At 45.5% G+C, this 20,706-nt stretch overlaps 2 protein-coding genes across 2 annotated transcripts; both read right to left on the bottom strand.

Moving 5' to 3' along the window:
- Window positions 1-4,519: 4,519 nt before the first annotated feature.
- Window positions 4,520-8,789, bottom strand: LOC139930605 (extracellular calcium-sensing receptor-like). The gene is made up of 9 exons (XM_071923824.2): window positions 8,665-8,789; window positions 8,026-8,320; window positions 7,767-7,853; window positions 7,213-7,482; window positions 6,859-7,065; window positions 6,490-6,765; window positions 5,746-5,973; window positions 5,520-5,643; window positions 4,520-5,430 (listed from the first exon to the last, which is right to left on the bottom strand). Exons 1-9 carry the CDS (start codon window positions 8,772-8,774, stop codon window positions 4,520-4,522), a joined length of 2,508 nt encoding a protein of 835 aa, XP_071779925.1. The 5' UTR covers window positions 8,775-8,789.
- A 2,677-nt stretch (window positions 8,790-11,466) lies between these two features.
- LOC139930606 (extracellular calcium-sensing receptor-like) lies at window positions 11,467-15,910 on the bottom strand. Its single transcript, XM_071923826.2, has 9 exons — window positions 15,714-15,910; window positions 15,121-15,415; window positions 14,869-14,955; window positions 14,324-14,593; window positions 13,615-13,821; window positions 13,212-13,487; window positions 12,696-12,923; window positions 12,466-12,589; window positions 11,467-12,377 (listed from the first exon to the last, which is right to left on the bottom strand). The coding sequence occupies exons 1-9, from the start codon at window positions 15,908-15,910 to the stop codon at window positions 11,467-11,469; spliced, it is 2,595 nt and encodes an 864-aa protein (XP_071779927.2).
- Between the last annotated feature and the right edge of the window lie 4,796 nt (window positions 15,911-20,706).

Genomic DNA, 20,706 nt, shown 5'->3' with positions numbered 1-20,706 from the left:
ATTGTTCGTACTACTACGGGCAGTTTGTTGAAGAGACCTGTTCAGTTGACATATCCTTTAGAGATTAGTTAAAGAGATGGACTGAGTAGTGATGAACAGTTGTTCATCGGGCGGGAGAATGTTGTGAATTGTTTGATTTAAGTAATTAAATAAGGCAATTAATGTTTAGTTTAAACTGTATATCAAGAAATGTAAAAGATGTACTATTTACAGTTATAGTATTTACAGTAAATGTGACACGTCATGCAAAACCTGGTAATGGTAATTATTCAATGTTACTATGGATTTATTTACTTTGAAATACCTTGTTTCAAGCTACAGACAGAGATGCTTTTATTTTGAAGTTTCAAGGAAATAGCTGCCCTAGGCTTTGTCGGTTGTGTGTGTGTTCAAGATGTTGGATGCAAGGTCCGCTGTTTCTCCCCTTTCTGTAAAACTGCAGCATGTTGGAGAATAAATGTTCAGTTTGAACGAAACCCGTTCTGGTCATTAAGACGAAGCTTCCACTACACAACAACCCGAGCCCTGCTCTTCTGCTCCAGTCACGATTTCCCCGCCGCCGGATTGCTTCCTAGACCCAGGGGGTGGAGGAGGCGCCGATACTGCAGGAAGACAACGAGGACTACATCTCTCCATCTCCGCTCAGCTACCTCCTATGCCTTTGTTTTTTCTGTTGAGAAGATTAGGATACAGCTGCCGCCCCCCGAACCCTCACACCATGATCGGCTGGACCAGGGTGCGTACCAGCTGGCGATGGAGACCAGATCAGTCTTCGTTGCCCTCGCCCTGGATGAAGTGTGGGAGAGTGTGCAGGCGTCGTGGCTGGAGCCACTCTGCCTACTCCCCCACAGCCGAGGGATATTTTTTCCACTTGGTGGCTCAGTCAACGGCGATGGCCAACAACCTGGGTCTGTTGGGTGTATCTCTGTCGAACATCACAGCAGGTAAGACCTCCCTTTCGGTTGACGAGTTGGATCTGGACTCTTTGGAGCGTCCATCTTCCTGGCTCCCGCCAACTGTGAGTAATAATATTGTTATGTTGTAATATTGTAATGTTGTTATTGCAATATAACATGTCATGGCTGCCCGCCCTCTGTTTCCCATTCTGGGTAAACAATGGAGCGGCAGGCTGATCAGTTGTTACGTAACCCCCCGCCCCGGGCTCTCACGAGCTTATGTGTGGCGGTGGTTGGTCTTAGTAACATGAAACCGCCCTGACGTCCTACAGGACAACAGGGCAAAGCCGGGAGAGTTTTCACAGCTGCCGACCCTCTGTCGCCTCCGTATACTGGGGAAACGATGGAGCGGCGGGCGAATCGGTTGTTACGTAACCCCACTCCCTTCACTCTCTTGAGCGGGAGTGTGACGGCAGCTGGTCTTGGTAACATAACACCGCCCAGTTGTTTCATGGAACAACGGGACAGAAATGTCAAGACAGCGCTCTGTGTCAGAGCGATGTTTCATTTAGCTACAGGGACCCGGGCTCGGTTAGCAGGGGCTCTTCGGGGGCAGAGCGGGCTCCTTCCCGGCTCAAGCTGCGGCTGTATTCGAGACGACAGCTTCTCTGTGAGAGACAGAGAGATGTCTGCCTAGATGCTCAGCCGGCTGGCAGACGGTGGGCTTGATTTCTCTGAGGCCGGTTGCTGTTGAGCTAGAGCGAGCGAGTTTCAAATTACTTCACTATCTTGCTCATTGGGCCGTTCTGATGATGTCATCGCTACCGCCGCACTGAGGCAAGCGCACGTAGGTGGGGACAGTCTATCAGCGGTGAGAATGACGTTTTCCTTTAATGACGCCTCCGCTACGAGGCGAAAGGCGGACGCAGGAGGGGAACTGTCCATTGCAGACAAGGTTGAGGCCGCCGATCTCTGTTACTAACGCTGGCACCGCTACAGAGGCGGTATCAGAGAACAGCTATGTGACAGCGGAGGCGGGCCGCAGACACCGACAGGGCATTCATTGGCTGCCAGGTCTTCCAAACCCTGTCCCCTTCGGTCCCCAATGGGCCTTTCGGCCGAGACAGCCGGCCCGACAGAGATTGAAGCCCACCGCTTTGTCTTGCAGACAGCAGGCTTGATTTATCCCAGATACTGGCTGCAGCCTGCAGTCTGGGTTGTTCTACCCATATTGGGCAGTTTGGCGGTGGTGAGGGCCGAGACAGCGTATGGAGAATATCTAGCATTTTCCCTATAGCTGACTGCCCGCCCCCTGACAGAATTTTATCAGGAGTGGCAGAGACATTGTGTGGACAGGATGCCACGACTAGGTTATTCACTCCAGTTCAGTGCATGTCACCCCCATTCACAGGCGTCAATCATGGCTTCTCAGGAAGGCATGGACACCTTCTCCAGGGAGATATAGGAACTGCTCCAGGAGGCAATTTCTGTGATTTCTCAGGAAGACCGGGAGAGAGGTATCTGTTCTAGAAAACTGGAGATATGAGACCTATTCTAGATCTCCGCTCAACACATGAATCACTCACTTTTACTGCATGCTTACAGTAAAAAAGATGCTGTAATTGGTACAGCCGGGCGATTGGTTCACCACAGTGGATTTGAAAGACGTGTACTTTAATGTCCCAGTGGTGCCGAGACACAGGAAATTCCTGCGTTTTGCCTTTCAGGGAGTAGCCTACGAGTACAACAGACTACCGTTAGGCTACTCTCTGGCTCCCTGCACCTTCTCGAGTGTGTGGACACGGCGCTCAAATCGTTGCGCCGACAGGGAATACGGGTCTTCTACGTTCAAAAGAATGGGCTATGTTCCACACAGTACAATTGGTGCAGCACCTAACCAAGTTAGGTTTTGCCATTAATTGGAAAAAGAGCACACCCGGGGAGTGCAGCTTGGCTCGGCCACACTGCACCTGAACTGAACCCAGACAGGCGGCTGTAGTGGTGGCGGTTTGGTGGGCGAGACAGATCTGAAAGGTGACTGCTTTAACCGTCATGCATCTCCTGGGTCTCATGGCACCAGCCCACCCGATGGTTCTGCTGGGACTGCTCCATATGAGACGCCTACAGAGATGGTTTGTCAGGCTGCGTTTGGACCCTTGACACGGGAGAACTGGCATATTGGGGAAACCCCCGAATACTGGCGACAGCGACACCGTTGGGGAGAGTAACCTCCTACGTGTCTCCCTGACGGGATGGGGAGGACCTGCCTGGGGGGCAGGCAGTAGGTGGTGTGTGGCCTTCAGGGGAAGACTGCCTCATCGACCTGCTGGAACTGACCGCGATCATGCTGGTCCTGCAGCACATCACACCTCTGTTACAAGGGAAAGATGTGCTAGTGAGGACAGACAACCGGTCGACAGTGACCTATATAAACAGACAGGGCGGCATTCGATCCGCACCTTTGTTGAGGGCCGCAGAGAACCTGTGGTGATGGGCCACAGAACACCTCTGTTCTATCAAAGCGCTGTACATTCCAGGCCTGGAAAACACAGTGGCTGACCTCTAGTTGAGGGGCGGGCCCCTAGAGGACGAATCGAGGTTACATCCCGAGATTGTGGACCAGGTTTGGTCCCAATTCTGGAGGGCAGAAGTGGACATGTTTGCCACAAGGCAAAACACCCACTGTCCGCTATGGTTCTCCCTGTTTCCTCGAGACGCTCCCCCATTGGGGGTGGACGCGGTCGGACACGCGCCATGGCCAAGAAAGGTATTGTATGCTTTCCCTCCCATCCACCTCATTTCCCTCCTGCTGGAGTGAGAGTGAGGCTGGAGAGACTGTCAGTCATTCTGGTAGCCCCGGACCGCACAACGGCGCCATGATACGCAGAAATAGTGAGAGTTGGTGGCTGCCCATCGGTTTTAGAATTGATTTCAAGATTTTACTAATCACTTTCAAACCTCAGCATAGTCTGGCCTCTAGCTATATACCTTTTAACCCCCCATGAACGCAACCTGAGATCCTCGTGCAGAGCATTTGTGATAATGGAAGAGATAATGGAACAGCCTGCCAGAGGAACTCAGGTTAGCCAAATCAGTATTATCTTTTAAATCACTTCTTAAGAGATTCAACTCTTTTATAGACTGTAGACTGGATTTTATGTAAATGTTTCCTTTCAATTTGTTTTGTAGACTTTTTATTAGCACTTTGTAATATATGTGCATTTATATATATATATATATATATATATATATATATATATATATATATATACACAGTATATATATATACTTTATATATAATTATAATTATAATACTAACAATAATAATAAACTGTGGTGTGGCTGTCACCATGATAAGGCAAAAATAAGCAATGATGGGGGGAGACTCAATTTTATCACCAATTTTTCAATGTTATACATTATTATTGCTTCTAGTTTATTCTGGTGCAGGATAAAGTTTTAAAGTTACAAAAGCATTATTTGGTTTAGTTTTGTTTTACGTATTCTAAAACTGAGTGATTGCATGTAATTGTATTTTATATGTAGGTAATTCATGAGCAGATCAGTGTTGAGTGAAGGAAAGAGACATTGACAAGATTTATTGATACATTGAAGTGCTGCTTTTATGTCTTGGTGCCTCGACCCATGATAGCTTTCTTAGTGTTTCTCTCAGGCCTCAGTAGGATTATATAACACTTTGGTCCAAACAGTGCCACCAAGAGGCCAAAACTGGAGGCCAGGATGGCAAATACCTCCACCGCATCTGCATATTTTCCTGGGGAGTTGACATAAGCAGGGATAAAGGCCACCCACACGGCACAGAAGATCAGCATGCTGAAAGTGATGAGCTTGGCCTCATTGAAGTTGTCTGGAAGATTCCTTGCCAGAAATGCTAGGAGGAAGCTAAGGATAGCCAGGAAACCAATATAGGCCAGTAACACTGCAAAACCAACTGTGGATCCTACTATACACTCATAGACTATCTTGTCATTGTGGTATTGTGTGTTTTTATGAGGAGCTGGTGAGGAAGAGACAAGCCAGGTTGTGCAGACTGCTGCCTGGATGGAAGTAAGAGCCAGAACTGTCCCTCTCTGCTGTACAGCACCAAACCACTTCAGACTGGCTCCACCCCCAGGCTTGGAGGCCTTGAACACAGCCAGCACCACCATAGTTTTCACCAGGATACATGAGACACAAAGGACAAAGCTGATCCCAAACGCTGCATGCCTCAGCTGGCATGTCCATAGCTTGGGACGGCCAATGAACAACAGTGAGCACAAGAAACATAGTTTGAGTGACAGCAAGAGCAGGAAGCTGAGTTCTGAGTTGTTTGCTCGTACCATAGGTGTGCTGCGATGATAGGTGAAGATTCCCAGGACAATGGTGCAGATAACTGTGCCGAGCAATGAGGCAGTTGTCAAGCAGATACCCAAGGGCTCATGGTAGGAGAGGAACTCTGTTCTCTTAGGGACACAGTGGTCACGCTGGTGGCTGGACCAGAAGTCCTCTGGACAACTGTTGCACTCCATGGAGTCTAACAAAAAGGGGCAGGTGTTGAGATACATACTGTATGTATATTACATCCCTGAAGATGAACTACATTATTTTATAATGTACACCAACCAGTCTCATTGCTGATCTTCCCGTCAGAGCATGGTACGCAGTCGAAACAGCACACAGGTTCCCCCTTCCTTCTGGCAATTCGGGTGCCTGGGGGACAACTCTCACTGCACACTGACCGGGGTGGCTACAGGGAGAGTAAAAATTATCACCGTCATTCAGTATTTGACACTATTTTGATGAGTTCTCCACAGGCCAACAAAATAGGTAGCTGATAAGCAGAAGTGACCTTTTTGGATTCAAAATTCCAGAAGATTCTGTCTTCATCAAGTGTGAGCTCTTCACCGGTGGAGGCTGACTTCTTAACCACACCCACACTCTGAACCTTTGTGCTCCCATCAGGGAGCCACAGCCAGTTCATAACATCATAGATTGGTAAGGCATCACCATTCTCATCAAATGACACCTGATCACCAAATGCTGTGGTGAAGTTGACCTTTTCCAAATAATGCACAAGCTAGAAATAGGTGAGAAAAGAAACAAAGAAAGAGATAAACAGTGAGACAGAGAAAGACTGTATCCAAAAAGTGTACTCTGTACATAACTAGCGATACAAAATTTTCTGTGTGCTAACCTTGTTAGATTTAATCATACTATTCATACTATTAATCATACTATTCAAATTAAGTTCATGCAAGACATGAACATTTCAACTTTCTAACTTTGATGCACACAATGATGCACAACCATATTTTGTTTTCTCAGATCGGTTAACATAACCATAATCACTGTCACAAACCACAGTGGAAAATTATCTCACTCTGCTACTTCCTGGATAGTATTTTCCTTATTCCTACTCACTCAAACACAACAAATAATGAGGTTAATAGTCTGGCATTTTCAGGATACTGGTGTCATGTGTTGTTTTTTTTCCACAAATGTTCTGCACTGAAAAACCCCATTGGGTGGGTACCTCATGGTGTAGCACGGGATTTAGAAACATAAACAGGTGTACTGTAAATTGATATCTCACCTGCCATGGCTCCAGTCTCTGCAAATTGGCACAGCTGTGCCCACTGAAAGGCCCTCTGCCTGGCACACACTGCAGCATGTCATCAAGGGCGTACGCCAGGGCATACACAGCCTTGTACACATTGTATTCTGGCCTGAGTTCTGACACATCCAAAAAGCCAGTCTCCACATTTCCCAGATCTTCCTGTCCAGTGCACAGCGCTCCCCCAGCATCCACCCGCCCTGCTGAAGGTGGTCCGAATCTACACTGAAATGTGTATTCCCAAAACTGCTTCACCTGAAGAAAGATACTGAAAATTAATATAATAAGGATCATGTGATAAGTTACTCAATGTTGATCAGATTATAAAGTGAAGTAAAACATAATCACTATGCTATTTCCATAGCTGTTGTTAGGGTCATTGTCAGGTCGTATTCTTAACAGGAAGTCCCTGAGCCCTGGTATCTCTCCTCGATGAATGGCAATGCCCAGCGTGCCTCCCAGGTACGGCATGAGGCGAGGGGTCTGGAGCACAGCAGCTGCTGTCCAGGCTTCACTGGCCATCCACTGCAGACCTGTCACATTCTGCTTTATCACCTGTGGATTGTATTATGCCATATATACACATATGTCTAGACTTAACTGCCACTAATAAGTATTATCTATTCTACTGAAATGCATATAACAAATGTCCCTTGTAGTTTTCAGTTTAAGTTAAATTTAACCCTCTATTTTAACCCCAACCTCTTCCATGAGGTGAATCATGTGGCTCTCATGTGCAAACACAATGACCACGCGAGCTGTGGATTTCCTCATCATATCGACGATCCTCCTAAGTTCAGTTGGGTCATTGCCCCAGGGCAAAACCTCTGAGTAGGCCAGACAACCCCCACCAGACTGAGCCAGGTCAGATTGGAAGGATCGGGCAGCGTGGAGTCCATAGTCATCATCACTGACCAGCAGGCCCGCCCAAGTCCAGCCAAACCACTTTAGAATCTGGAGCATAGCACGCACCTAGTTGGATAGAGAGTGGAAGGATTAGAGCTCCGGCTGGAATATTCTTTCAGTGGAAAACCTCCTATACAAGTCTCACAATGGCCACGGTCTAATCATTCTCTTTCAGCTGTGTCATCTGAGACCATATAGCTCCATTAATGACACACACAAAGCACATGGCTTTTCATACACAGAATCAAATCAGTTTAATTAATTGGAGAGATTTCTTTACAAACTGTGCTGGCAACTTCCTGCTGCTGTCAACATATTTGTAAGTTGTTGTTTTGCTAATAGAGGTTCACCTGGAAGGAATCACTTGGGATTGTTCTAAAGAAGGATGGGAACCGTTGCCGGTCACTCAGGCAGGAGCATGTGGCAAAGTAACTCACCTGTGAGAGACATAGAGTATGCACACAGAGTATGTCAGTAGACCCATTCAAAAACATTTTTACATATTTCAGTTTGTTATTAATTTTTTCAATATGAAATTCAATCAAAATAGAGCACATCAAAAGCCTTGTCTGATGGTAAATAGATAGAGATAAAAGATTGGAAACTTACTATGGGCACTTTGTATAAACCTAGGACACTGGACATGGCAATAGAAAATGTTGAGTAGGAATCACCCACAATCCCTAGGACTGGAGGGGACCCTAAACAAGTCTCGTCCAACAGAAACTGCTCCTCTCGACCACTGGCCAACGACAATGAAGCACGGAATGCAACTCCAAGTGTGGCACAGTTATCATAGAGACTGTATCCCAGAGTCACATTCGGTAGCAGGTTGGAGTTCCTGTTGATCTCATCAATAGCAAAGGCCATGGTCTGAGCATGCCTGAACCCTAGAATGTCAAAACTAACACAAAAATGTCACTATTAACTACTGGAAAATAACAATCACTGTGGGAACTGTGTAGAAATATACAAAAACTATAAAAACCTGGTTGTTTGTTGCTAACAAGCTAGCTAACCAGAAATCTTATATTAGTATACCATACTTTTCTATATCTATAATTTTAATTGTGAAAAAACAACAACTTTTCCCTCAGTCCATGTCATGCAAAGTTATATTTCAACAAATCACAAAAGCCCACCCAGTCCAGTTCTTTCATGGTCATTTCTGAATATCTTGAATATTCTGGACAGACAAGATTGTTCTGCACATTTTTTTGCTCTCTGCTGTATCTGTGTGAGACTCACCCTTGGCATCTGGGCTGCTGTGGCTCAGAGGTGAAAGACAGCTCAGGGAAGACAGAGGAGTAGTGGACCTCAAACAGCCCACCCAGAACCACATCCCCATCCTTGTGCATCCCATTAAGAAGAAATTGTCCCTGTAACTGACAGGAGGAAAGGGAGGAAGACACAGGGTAGAAAAAGTTGGACAAAGAGAACAACATCAAGATCAGGTACACACACAAGAACAGGTATGTGTCAAAAAATGCCCCCATGTCTGCCCTCCTCTGTTTACCCCTGTTTCTAATCTTTATGCACAGTCACTTCATTTTATAGACAGTGCTGTGTCATCACCTTTGCCGACTTGCATCATTGTTTAATGTTCCACACCACTCAGTGTGGCAGGTGAAGAAGCATGGGCAGTGCCTAACATTAGGAAGCTATTCTTCAAATCAAAATGATGAATTTTGTCCATCCTTTGATGCAGAATGTCAGGATTAATGTTTGCACATAAGCTAATATTTCATCAAGGCCAAATTAGCAACTATTTAACCAACTGCAGGTCATGGATTGTGTGATATACTTCAACAAAAGTCATAATATCATTACCAACACATTTGGCCTGGATGAATGAGCTTTAACGTGAGATCTGAGTGGATTTGAGTGGCAGTCTACTCCCCTTCATTCTTTTTGTTAGGCTTTCAAATGGGCCAGGTGTAGTGTTTTTTCACACGTTAAGTTGCAAAGAATGCATACATCACTGACCAATACATTTCTCTACTTTTGACAGACAACCAGTGTTGTCTGTAGGTGCAATTTTGGGAAGGTGCACAAAATGCTCTTCATGTGGCCTCACGCAAAGCCTGCAAACTCCTTGTAACATGCACAATGCAGAGCTGTGAATCAGCCATAAGCATGTGAAGTTTCTAATCACATGTACACTGGCTTTACCGTGTGATGCCCAGCAGGTGGTAGCAGTATACTTAGCCATTTTTGGATGTCTATCAACATCTAATTTAAGGATGAGGTTATGGTGGCAACCCATACAGTACTTAAATAGTATAACTACAATGTACTACCTCTTTCAAACATTCTCACAACACCAAAATCTATTGTTTGAATAATCTATTCTTATTTGTTATTGCTTGGTCTGGCACAGAGATAACAGAGATATTTCTGTTATTGCAACCATATAAGACCAGTTCTCAAAAATACAAGAACAGTTCAAAATTGAATTCAATCGTAATACTTTATTGATCCCCTAAGGGAAATTATTTTTACCACCAGAAAGCTTGAAAAACAATACACACAATCGTAGTTGTATGTTACATAAAGAAAACAGTGCAGTGCAACAGTGCAGCAAAATCTCAGTTACTGATTCCTTGTAGTATTGACCTGCAGATGGAAAGAAGGATTTTGTGTTCAGGCAGGTCAAGGTGATTACAGAAAATGCTTTCATTGTCCCATACTATGCATCCAAAAGGGTGGTTAATATTACTTAATATTAATATTATTTTCCCCTTTATCATCCTGTCCATCAAAACCAGGATTATACCAGTTTTAAATTTGTTTTTGTCATCTCTAGCACTAATTTTAGAAAGTGGACGCATACGCAAAACCTAACTAGGTGCAGATTCACGGAAAACTAGTACATAAGGAAAAATAAAGTTGCATACTTTTTACCTTCTTACTGTGTTTTTGTTTAAAAGATAATTTTTGACTTTATTAGACAGATGAAAGCGGAGAGAGTCAAGAAAGACTGGGGGATGACATGCAAGGACAAAGGTCCTGGGCTAGATTCGAAACCAGGATTTTGCGGTTACATAGTATGTGCCTTAGACCACTGCGACACCAGGACACCCCCTTACTGTGTTTTTTTTATTTTTTTATATTATTTTTTGGGCATTTTTGCCTTTATTTGAGAGGTGAAAGTGGAAAGAGACAGGAAAGACTAGAGAGAGAGGGGGATGACATGCGACAAAGGTCCCGGGCCAGACTTGAACCCAGGACGTCACGCCCACATGGTACACGCCTTAGACCACCGAGCCACCAAGACCCCCTTACTGTGTTTTTTAAAAAGGACCAACGTTTTGGCCCTAATTAAGACATTTGTGCCGAAACATTGGTGCTTATTAAAACAAAACAACAGTCAGTTGTAACTCTAAAAAACTTGTTCCCAGCCACTTCTGTTGTTTTGAAGAAGGCTGACACGGAGCAGTGCTTGCTAACTCGCTGTGGGTGAACTATGGGTGAACTATTTTTGCGTGAACTGTTCCTTTAATACTCACTTTTATAGACTGGCTTTTATGTAAATGTTTCATATTTATTTGTCTTGAATTCTTTTTATTTGTTGTCTCTTTTTTCTTAATTACACATTTGTATCTTTTTAAATCTTTTGGACACAATTTATTTGTATTAATTTTTCTTCTATTACTTCTGTAAAGCAATTTGTATATTATTATTATTATTATTGTTATTATTATTAATAAAGTATAGTATAGCTGTGAAACTCCTGGAAGCTAAGGAATGACATGAAAGAGCATGTGATTATAGGCAAAAATAAGCAATGATAGAGACAGACTGAATTTTCACCAACTTTTCTTTATAATACTTTATTATTGCCTCTAGTTTCTTGTGGTGCAGGTTTTATTCTTTCATCAAATGGGATGCAGTTTTAAAGTTACAAGAGCATTGTTTTGTTTTGTTTTGCATATTCTAAAAAAGTGTGATTGTATGTAATTGTATTTTGTGGGTCATTCATGAGCAGATCAGTGTTGAGTGAAGGAAAAAGACATTAGCAAGATTTATTGATACATTAAAGTGCTGCTTTTATGTCTTGGTGCCTCGACCCATGATAGCTTTCTTTGTGTTTCTCTCAGGTCTCAGCAGGATTATATAACACTTTGGTCCAAACAGTGCCACCAAGAGGCCAAAACTGGAGGCCAGGATGGCAAATACCTCCACCGCATCTGCATATTTTCCTGGGGAGTTAACATAAGCAGGGATAAAGGCCACCCACACGGCACAGAAGATCAGCATACTGAAAGTGATGAGCTTGGCCTCATTGAAGTTGTCTGGTAGATTCCTTGCCAGAAATGCTAGGAGGAAGCTGAGGATAGCCAGTAAGCCAATATAGCCCAGTAACACTGCAAAACCAACTGTGGACCCTACTACACACTCAAAGACTATCTTGTCATTGTGGTATTGTGTGTTTTTATGAGGAGCTGGTGAGGAAGAGACAAGCCACGCTGTGCAGATTGCTGCCTGGATGGAAGTAAGAGCCAGAACTGTCCCTCTCTGCTGTACAGCACCAAACCATTTCAGACTGGCTCCACCCCCAGGCTTGGAGGCCTTGAACACAGCCAGCACCACCATGGTTTTCACCAGGATGCATGAGACACAAAGCACAAAGCTGATCCCAAATGCTGCATGTCTCAGCTGACATGTCCATAGCTTGGGACGGCCAATGAACAGCAGTGAGCACAAGAAGCATAGTTTGAGTGACAGCAAGAGCAGGAAACTGAGTTCTGAGTTGTTGGCTCGTACCATAGGTGTGCTACGATGATAGGTGAAGATTCCCAGGACAATGCTGCAGATAAGTGTGCCGAGCAATGAGGCGGTTGTCAAGCAGATACCCAAGGGCTCATGGTAGGAGAGGAACTCTGTTCTCTTAGGGACACAGTGGTCACGCTGGTGGCTGGACCAGAAGTCCTCTGGACAACTGGTGCACTCCATGGAGCCTAACAAAAAAGGGTAGTTGTTTAAGGAGATACAGCTGTACAGTACATCCCTAAAGTTAGGCAACACAGTTTTGTAATATATACCAACCAGTCTCATTGCTGATCTTTCCCTCAGAACATGGGATGCAGTCAAAGCAGCACACAGGTTCCCCCTTCCTTCTGGCAATGCGGGTACCTGGGGGGCAGCTGTCACTGCACACTGACCGGGGCGGCTACAGGTAGAATAAGAATTATTACTGTCATTCTACACTATTTGACACTATCATGATGAGTTCTCCACAGGCCAACAAAATAGGTAGCTGAATGAGCAGAAGTGACCTTTTTGGATTCAAAATTCCAGAAGATTCTGTCTTCATCAAGCATGAGCTCTTCACCTGTGGAGGCCGACTTCTTAACCACACCCACACTCTGAACCTTTGTGCTCCCATCAGGGAGCCACAGCCAGTTCATTACATCGTAGATTGGTAAGGCATCACCATTCTCATCAAATGACACTTGATCACCAAATGCTGTGGTGAAGTTAACTTTTTCCAAGTAATACACAAGCTAGAAATGGGTGAGAAGAAAATGACAGATAAAAAGATGAACAGTGAGACACAGAGAGAGAGAGAGAGAGAGAGAGAGAGAGAGAGAGAGAGAGAGAGAAAGAGAATGTGCCAGGCTGAGAGACAATGGCAGGCATCCTGGCATGTTCAGCATACTGATGTCATAGTTACATTATTCTTTTTCATTCAACAAATTTTCTGTTCTGAAAAACCCCAGTCAGCAGGTACCTCATGGTATAGCAGTAGCATGTAGACACATAAACAGCTGTAGTGTAAATTGATATCACACCTGCCATGGCTCCAGTCTCTGCAAACTGGCACAGCTGTGTCTGCTGAAAGGCCCTCTGCCTGGCACGCACTGCAGCATGTCATCAAGGGCGTATGCCAGGGCATACACAGCCTTGTACACATTGTACTCTGGTCTGAGGTCTGACACATCCGAAATACTAATCTCCACATTGCCCAGATCTTCCTGTCCAGTGCACAGCGCTCCCCCAGCATCCACCCACTCTACTGGTGGTGGTGCGAATCTACACTGAAATGTGTATTCCCAAAACTGCCTCACCTGAAGAAATTAGATGATGATTAAGACTAATTATGAGAAATTGTAAATAAAAAATAAATGTTTACAAAAATAATGACAATATGCTATTCTTGTGATTTCAGATTTGACTGTAAGGTCAAAATCTCACCATGCTATTTCCATAGCTGTTGTTAGGGTCATTGTCAGGACGTATTCTTAACAGGAAGTCCCTGAGCCCTGGTATCTCTCCTCGACGGATGGCAATGCCCAGCGTGCCTCCCAGGTACGGCATGAAGCGGAGAGTCTGGAGCACAGTACCTGCTGACCAGGCTTCACTGGCCATCCACTGCAGACCTGTCACATTCTGCTTTACCACCTGTGGATTGTATTATACCAAATATAAGTCCAGACTTCAGCGGTACTACTGAATATCTATTCTACTGAAATGCATATAACAAATTGCCATATACTATAAACACAGGTATAATCCTGTGTTTAACAAATTACTATAAGATTAAGGTGATGCATGTCAGTTCAAAGTGGAGTCTGCATATTTTATCAAATCTATGTTCAGTAACAATGGAGTTAAAGCAATGGAAGTAATTATGTTATTGGCATCAGAATTATATTTAATTACTGTTATTATCATTAATTATTTACTTCATTGTTGTGAAGAGGTCTATTCGGACAGCTATTCAGACCAAAGAACTTTTTCTTTTTTCCATTTGTTGACAATTTTGTTAGATGAAAAAAAAATAGACAGATGTTATTGTAACTAAAATGATGCCTTCTTTCAGTTTGAGGAACAAAATATAATACATTAATTCACCTTCTTTAAAATTGTATATTCCTAAATTAAAATGTCTTTCAACCCCAACCTCTTCCATGAGGTCAATCATGTTGCTCTCATGTGCAAACACAATGACCACGCGAGCCGTGGATTTCCTCATCACATCGACAATCCTCCTAAATTCAGTTGGGTCATTGCCCCAGGGCAAAACCTCTGAGTAGGCCAGACAACCCCCACCAGATTGAGCCAGGTCAGATTGGAAGGATCGGGCAGCGTGGAGTCCATAGTCATCATCACTGACCAGCAGGCCTGCCCAAGTCCAGCCAAACCACTTTAGAATCTGGAGCATAGCACGCACCTAGTTAGATAGAGAGTGGAAGGATTAGTGCTCAGGCTGGAATATTCTTTCAGTGGAAAACCTCCTATACAAGTCCCACAATGGCCACGGTCTAATTATTCTCTTTCAGCTTTGTCATCCGAGACCATATAGCTCCATTAATGATACACACAAAGCACATGGCTTTTCATACACAGAAGCAAATCAGAGATTTCTTTACATACACATACTTCCTGTGGAATGTTTAACTGCTGTCAACATATTTGTAAGTTCTTGTTTTGCTAATAGAGGTTCACCTGGAAGGCATCACTTGGGATAGTTCTAAAGAAGGATGGGAACCGTTGCCGGTTACTCAGGCACGAACATGTAGCAAAGTAACTCACCTGTAAGAGACACAGAGTATGCATTTCCTGCACGTTAGTAGACCCATTCAAAACCATTTTCACCTATTTCAGCTTTTTATTTATTTTGAAATATGAATTCAGTTAAAATAGAGCACATCAAAAGCATTCTTTGATGGTAAATAGGGGAAAAAATAGGAAACGTACCATGGGCATTTTGTATAAACCTAGAACACTGGAGATGGCAATAGAACATGTTGAGGAAGAATCACCCACAATCCCCAGGATTGGAGGGGACCCTAAACAAGTTTCGTCCAATAGAAACTGCTCCTCTCGGCCACTGGCCAACGATAATGCAGCACGGAATCCAACTCCAAGTGTGACACAGTTATCATAGAGACTGTATCCCAGAGTCACATTAGGTAGCAGGTTGGAGTTCTTGTTGATCTCATCAATAGCAAAGGCCATGGTCTGAGCATGCCTGAATCCTAGAATGTCAAAACTAACACAAAAATGTCACTATTAACTACTGAAAACTAACATGTCACTGTGGGAAATGTGTAGAAAATACAAAAACGGCTGGGCCAGTGTTGCTACCAAGATAGTTGACTAGAAATGTTATGTTAGTATATCATACTTTTATCTATACTTTTAACTTAAAAAAAATAAAATAAAATAAAATAAAAAAATAGCCCCGCCTTAGCCCAATTCTTTCATGGTAATTTCACCTTGCATACTCTGGACAGACCAGATTGTTCTGCACAATTCTTTGCTCTCCACTGTATCTGTGTGAGACTCACCCTTGGCATCTAGGCTGCTGTGGCTCTGAGGTGAAAGACAGCTCAGGGAAGACTGAGGAGTAGTGGACCTCAAACAGCCCACCCAGAACCACATCCCCAGGCTTGTGCATCCCATTAAGAAGAAACTGTCCTTGTAACCGACAGGAGGAGGAAAGGAAGGAAGACACAGGGGAGAAAAAGGACAAAGAGAACAACATCAAGATCAGGTAAACACACAAGAACAGGTATGTGTCAAGAAATGCCCTCATGACTGCCCTCCTCTGTTTACCCCTGTTTCTAATCTTTATGCACAGTCACTTCATTTTATAGGCAGTACTATGTCATCCCCTTTGCTGCCTTACGTCACTGTGGAATCATCCACCCATTGTGGCAGGTGAAGATGTAGGGGCAGTGCCCAACATTAGGAAATTATTTTTCATATCAAAATCATGCATCAATTTTTGTGCATCCTTTGATGCAGAATGTCAAGCTTTAATTCATCAAGGCCACATTAGCAACTATTCCACCAACTGTAGGTCATGGATTGTGGAATAAACTCAACAAATCACTCAACAAAAGTCATAATATCATTACGAACACATTTGGCTGGCAGTCCACTCTCCATAGTTTTTATTATGCTTTCAAATGGGTGAAGTGCATTTTTTTTTCACACAGCTATGCCAGGTGGCAGAGACTGGAGCCACAGCAGGTGTGATATCACTTTACACTCTACATGTTTATGTATCACATTCTGCTGCTACACCATGAGGTACTTGCTGACTTGGTTTTTTTTTTAGAACAGAATATGTGTTGAATAAAAATAACTTGTTATTTAACTATGACATCAGTATCCTGACAACGGCTATTAACCTCATGATGGTAATGTTAACAAATCAGAGAAAACAACTGCCTGACACTCAAGATGCCTCACTGTTTAGCTCAAATTTAGAAAGTTGAAATTTTCATGTTTCGTTCTCTAGTTTTGATAGACAGACACTCTTGTCATGAATTAACACCAGGACGACCTGTCATATTCAAGTTTGACTGTTTACTGAAGCACTTCCTCAAGGAACAATCAAACAACACAAAAGCCACAGCCACTAGACTTACTTTGTGAATAATATAAACAATATAAATAATCATTCATTACATCATCTGTTTTAAAGTTACTTCTTATAAACTAAAATGGTGTTTTCTCTTACATAAACACAAATACTCAATGTTACCACTTCTTTCAATAAACATATAGCATGCTCGTATTCTTAAAACATTAGCTTTAACCCTCAAAAATATCAAAATACACAGTCTCTGTTCTTCCCTTTTTTATTATGTTCATTGTCAGAATTCCATTTTTACTGGTATCTGATAGGTTTCCTAATGGCACGAGCATATCTTGTCGTTTTGGGTGTCCCAACGCTCACTGGAGGTGCTGGAGAAGGTGATGGATATCCCGCAGGGCTCAGCTCCAACACTGGCGCGGAAGTTAGTGTGGGTGGCAGATTCTCCTGAACTGCCACCGAGACCCATAGGGAGGATGGAACACTGGTGTCAGGGAACAGCTTGAAGATGCTTTCGGTTCCTCTTGAACTGCTCAGTCTCAACAATGTAAGATCTGGATTGTCCTGAGTGACATTTCACAGTTGCTCCACATGCACTGGATCACCAGGCTGAATGGGTGAAAGCATTCTGGCACCATGGCGTCTATTATAGAAGAAGCTGTAGTATTCTCTAGCTTCTCAAGGTCAGCTACTCTCTTCAAATCAGGTCATTTCATGTTCAGATTTCTGGCTAGAATGGTGAGTGTTGTACGCACCTGGCACCCCATCAGTATAGTGGTATACCTGTAGTTGCGATTGGAGTAGCCCTGTAGGCAAGAAGAGCTAAGTATGTAATATGTTACATTGCTTTTTGGATTTGTTTGGCTATCTCTCTCTGCTTCTCCATTGGCCTGCGGGAAGTGGGGGCTTGTGGTTACATGCTAGAAGTTATGTTGCTGTGAGAATGTTTCGAATTTTTTCAAGGTGAACTGTCTTGCATTGTCAGTACACAGGTGCTCTGGGATGCCTAATCATGCGTATATGCCCTTCAGTTTTCTGATCACAGTCTGTCTTGAAGTACCAGGCAAATGTGCTAACTCAATAAATCTTGAATAATAGTTCACGACTACTAGGTACTGTTGGCCATTGATCTCACAGAGATCTGCTGCAATATGTAGCCAGGGTCTGGCTGGTAGGTCTGTCATTCTATTTCACACAGGCTTCGCCCTCTAACAGGGCTCTATTGGCTTAGCCACTCATCTAGTCGCCTCAGCGCACTGAAAATGTGCATGCATGTGCTCAGCCAATCAGGATGAGCCTATACACCCCCTATGGGGCCTCGCGCTATAAATGGCGAGCGGCCCCTCATTCAGCATCCACTTTTTCTTCAGTGCCTGACGAATAAGTTTGCCTAAGATGGCATCATCTGAGACCAACATCGCTAAACAAGTGCCCGGACTGCCCCGGCCTGATCGCAACGACGGATTCGCAATGTTCCGAGTGCCTCGGCCCGGAACACACTGCTTACAGCGTCTCCGACTTGCCGGATTGCAGCAGCTGCAGGGCTCTTTCCATGGTGAGACATCAGCAGCGTTGGGCTCATTTCAAACACTATCAGCATCAACATTCTACTGAGATCGAGCTCCGCTGTGATGACAGCGAGGCGGAGGCCGGTGGCGGCTCGCCCGAGCCCTGCTCCTCTGCCCCTGTCACAGCGCTTCTGCTGCCGGCTCCTCCCTTGGTAGTGGAGGAAGAAGAAGGGATGTTGCTGCCGGGAGACAGCGATGACAACATCTCCTCCATCGCTGTACCTCATCCATCGTTGAAACAAGACTTCCCCAACGTGATGAGGGCGGCAGCCGAGAACGCCGGGATCCCGCTTCTGCCTCCCGAACACCCTCGCATCGCTGATCGCCTGGCCCAATGAGCCTAATGGCTGGCGGCAGAGACCAAGCCGGTCATAGGGCTCCTATCTCCAGCCTTTTTGATTTTTCCGATGTCCACGGGAAAGCTGCTATCTGCCGCCCTGGTCTTCCCCCGCTCGATGACGCGTTGGCCGCTCATTTTTCTCCTGGCTCAATCAGCTGGTCTGGCAGCAGGAAACATGCTCCTCCTCACTCCAGAGACAAGGAGACGGTGGAACTCTTCAGCAAGGTTTTCCACCTGGCGGCTCAGACGGCAGCCGTGCCCAATAACCTGGGGCTGCTGGGGTTGTCCTTATCCACCATGTCAACAGGGAAAGCCTCCCTCTCCGCTTCTGATTTGGATCATGTATCCCGCATTGCGGGACAGATGAACAATTTAACCAGGGGAGTCACCGCCGCCGCTGGACGCGTCATGGCTCCGTCTACCGCCGGGGCTCGGCACGTGTGGCTCGATCTGACAGCCCTTCAGAAGAAGGACAAGGAGGACCTGCTGGGTGTGGCGCTGTCGCCTGACGGGCTCTTTGGCGCATCCGTCACCTTGGCTACACAGCATTTCCAATGCTTAGAGGAGGAAAAGGCTCAGCTGTGCTGTCATCTGCCATTGGCGTCTTCTTCCACCAAGCAGAAGACTTCCTTGCAGGACTCGAGGGAACAGCGTACGACAGCGTCCAAGAGGTGTGGACAGCATACTGCAGCTTCCTCTTCCGCTGGGAACTGGCAGCTGCCCAGCAAGAAGCGGTACTGAATGTCGGAGGGGGGAATCGACCCGGCCTGCGGGGCTTCTGTTCAGCCCCAGCCGTGTGTTAGTGGCGTTGTCCTCGCATCCTTCCATAATGTTCCTGGAAATGTTCCCATTGTGCCTTGTGTGAATGATGTGAATTAGTTTGTTTGTAATAAAACAAATTACTTCTTCCATAAAGAGCCTATTCCTACCACCCTGACGGCCGATTGCTCTCTGTCCTCCTCCCACAAGGGAAACTGGTCAGAGCGGCGATCACAGCCATCATTTTGCTCTCTGCTCGCTTCCCACACAGGAAGCGTTGTGGAGCGGCGAGCGGTACGGTGGTTCCGTAACTCTCTCCCCCCCCGGTCTTCGAGCTGAAATGGGACGGCTGGCAGTCTCAGTATCACCAACCCACCCTGCTGTCCGGAAGGCTTTTACCGCTTTGCCTGTTTTCCACATGGAAAACACAACAGAGCGGCTAGCGGCTCAAACGTTCCGTAACCTCTCCCCGCTCTCATGAGCCAGCGTGTGTTGAGGGCTGCTCTCGGCAACGTTGACCCACTTTAACTCTCCACCTTTTTCCCATGGAAGAACAGTGGATAAACAGAAGACCGGCACACCGTTTTGCCGGCCCGCCTCACTCATCCACAGAAACGCAGGCTCGGTGACGGCAGAGGGCCTCTCACCCATCTCAGCCGGCGGCTGTGCTCCAGATGGCAGCTCCTTCCGGAAACACGGGAAATCAGTCGCCCGCCCAGCCCGAACGAGAGGACGGCTCCCCGCTTCTCTTTTCCAACGGCGGGCTTGATTTCTTCTAGACGCCGGCCGGTGTCTATGGAGCGAGAGCAGAGGAGTTTTCAAATAACTCCGCTCTTCCGCTCATTGGACCGTTCCGCTGATGTCATCGTTGCCTCCCCTCGGAGGCAAGCGGACGTGGATGAGGACAGTCTTCTCACACAGCGTTGTCAACGCCATTTTCCCTCTCCACCGCCAACTCTGCCTCGAAGCGAGTAGCATGAAAGGGGACTGTGTATTAAAGTCTACGGTGAGAACGCCATCTTCTGATTCTAATGCCGTTTTTGCCACTGAGCAAACAGCGCCGGCATCAGAAAACAGCTATGCGAGTGTGAAGGTGGGACATCAGATGCCCATGGGGGGCCGGAGGCGAAAGGGCTGGAGAGGCCCGGCAGCCAATGAATGGCCTGCCGGGCCTCTCCAGCCCTTTCGCCTCCGGCCCCCCATGGGCCGTTCTGCCCTTACTGGGCAGCTCGGTGGTGGTGAGGGCCGAGACTGCATACAGAGAATTTCTCTCCTCCACTCCACAGCTG

The sequence above is a fragment of the Centroberyx gerrardi genome, chromosome 6 (assembly GCF_048128805.1).
Source record: "Centroberyx gerrardi isolate f3 chromosome 6, fCenGer3.hap1.cur.20231027, whole genome shotgun sequence".
Taxonomy (NCBI): Eukaryota; Metazoa; Chordata; class Actinopteri; order Beryciformes; family Berycidae; genus Centroberyx; species Centroberyx gerrardi.
This window is presented reverse-complemented; position numbering and strand designations above follow the sequence as displayed.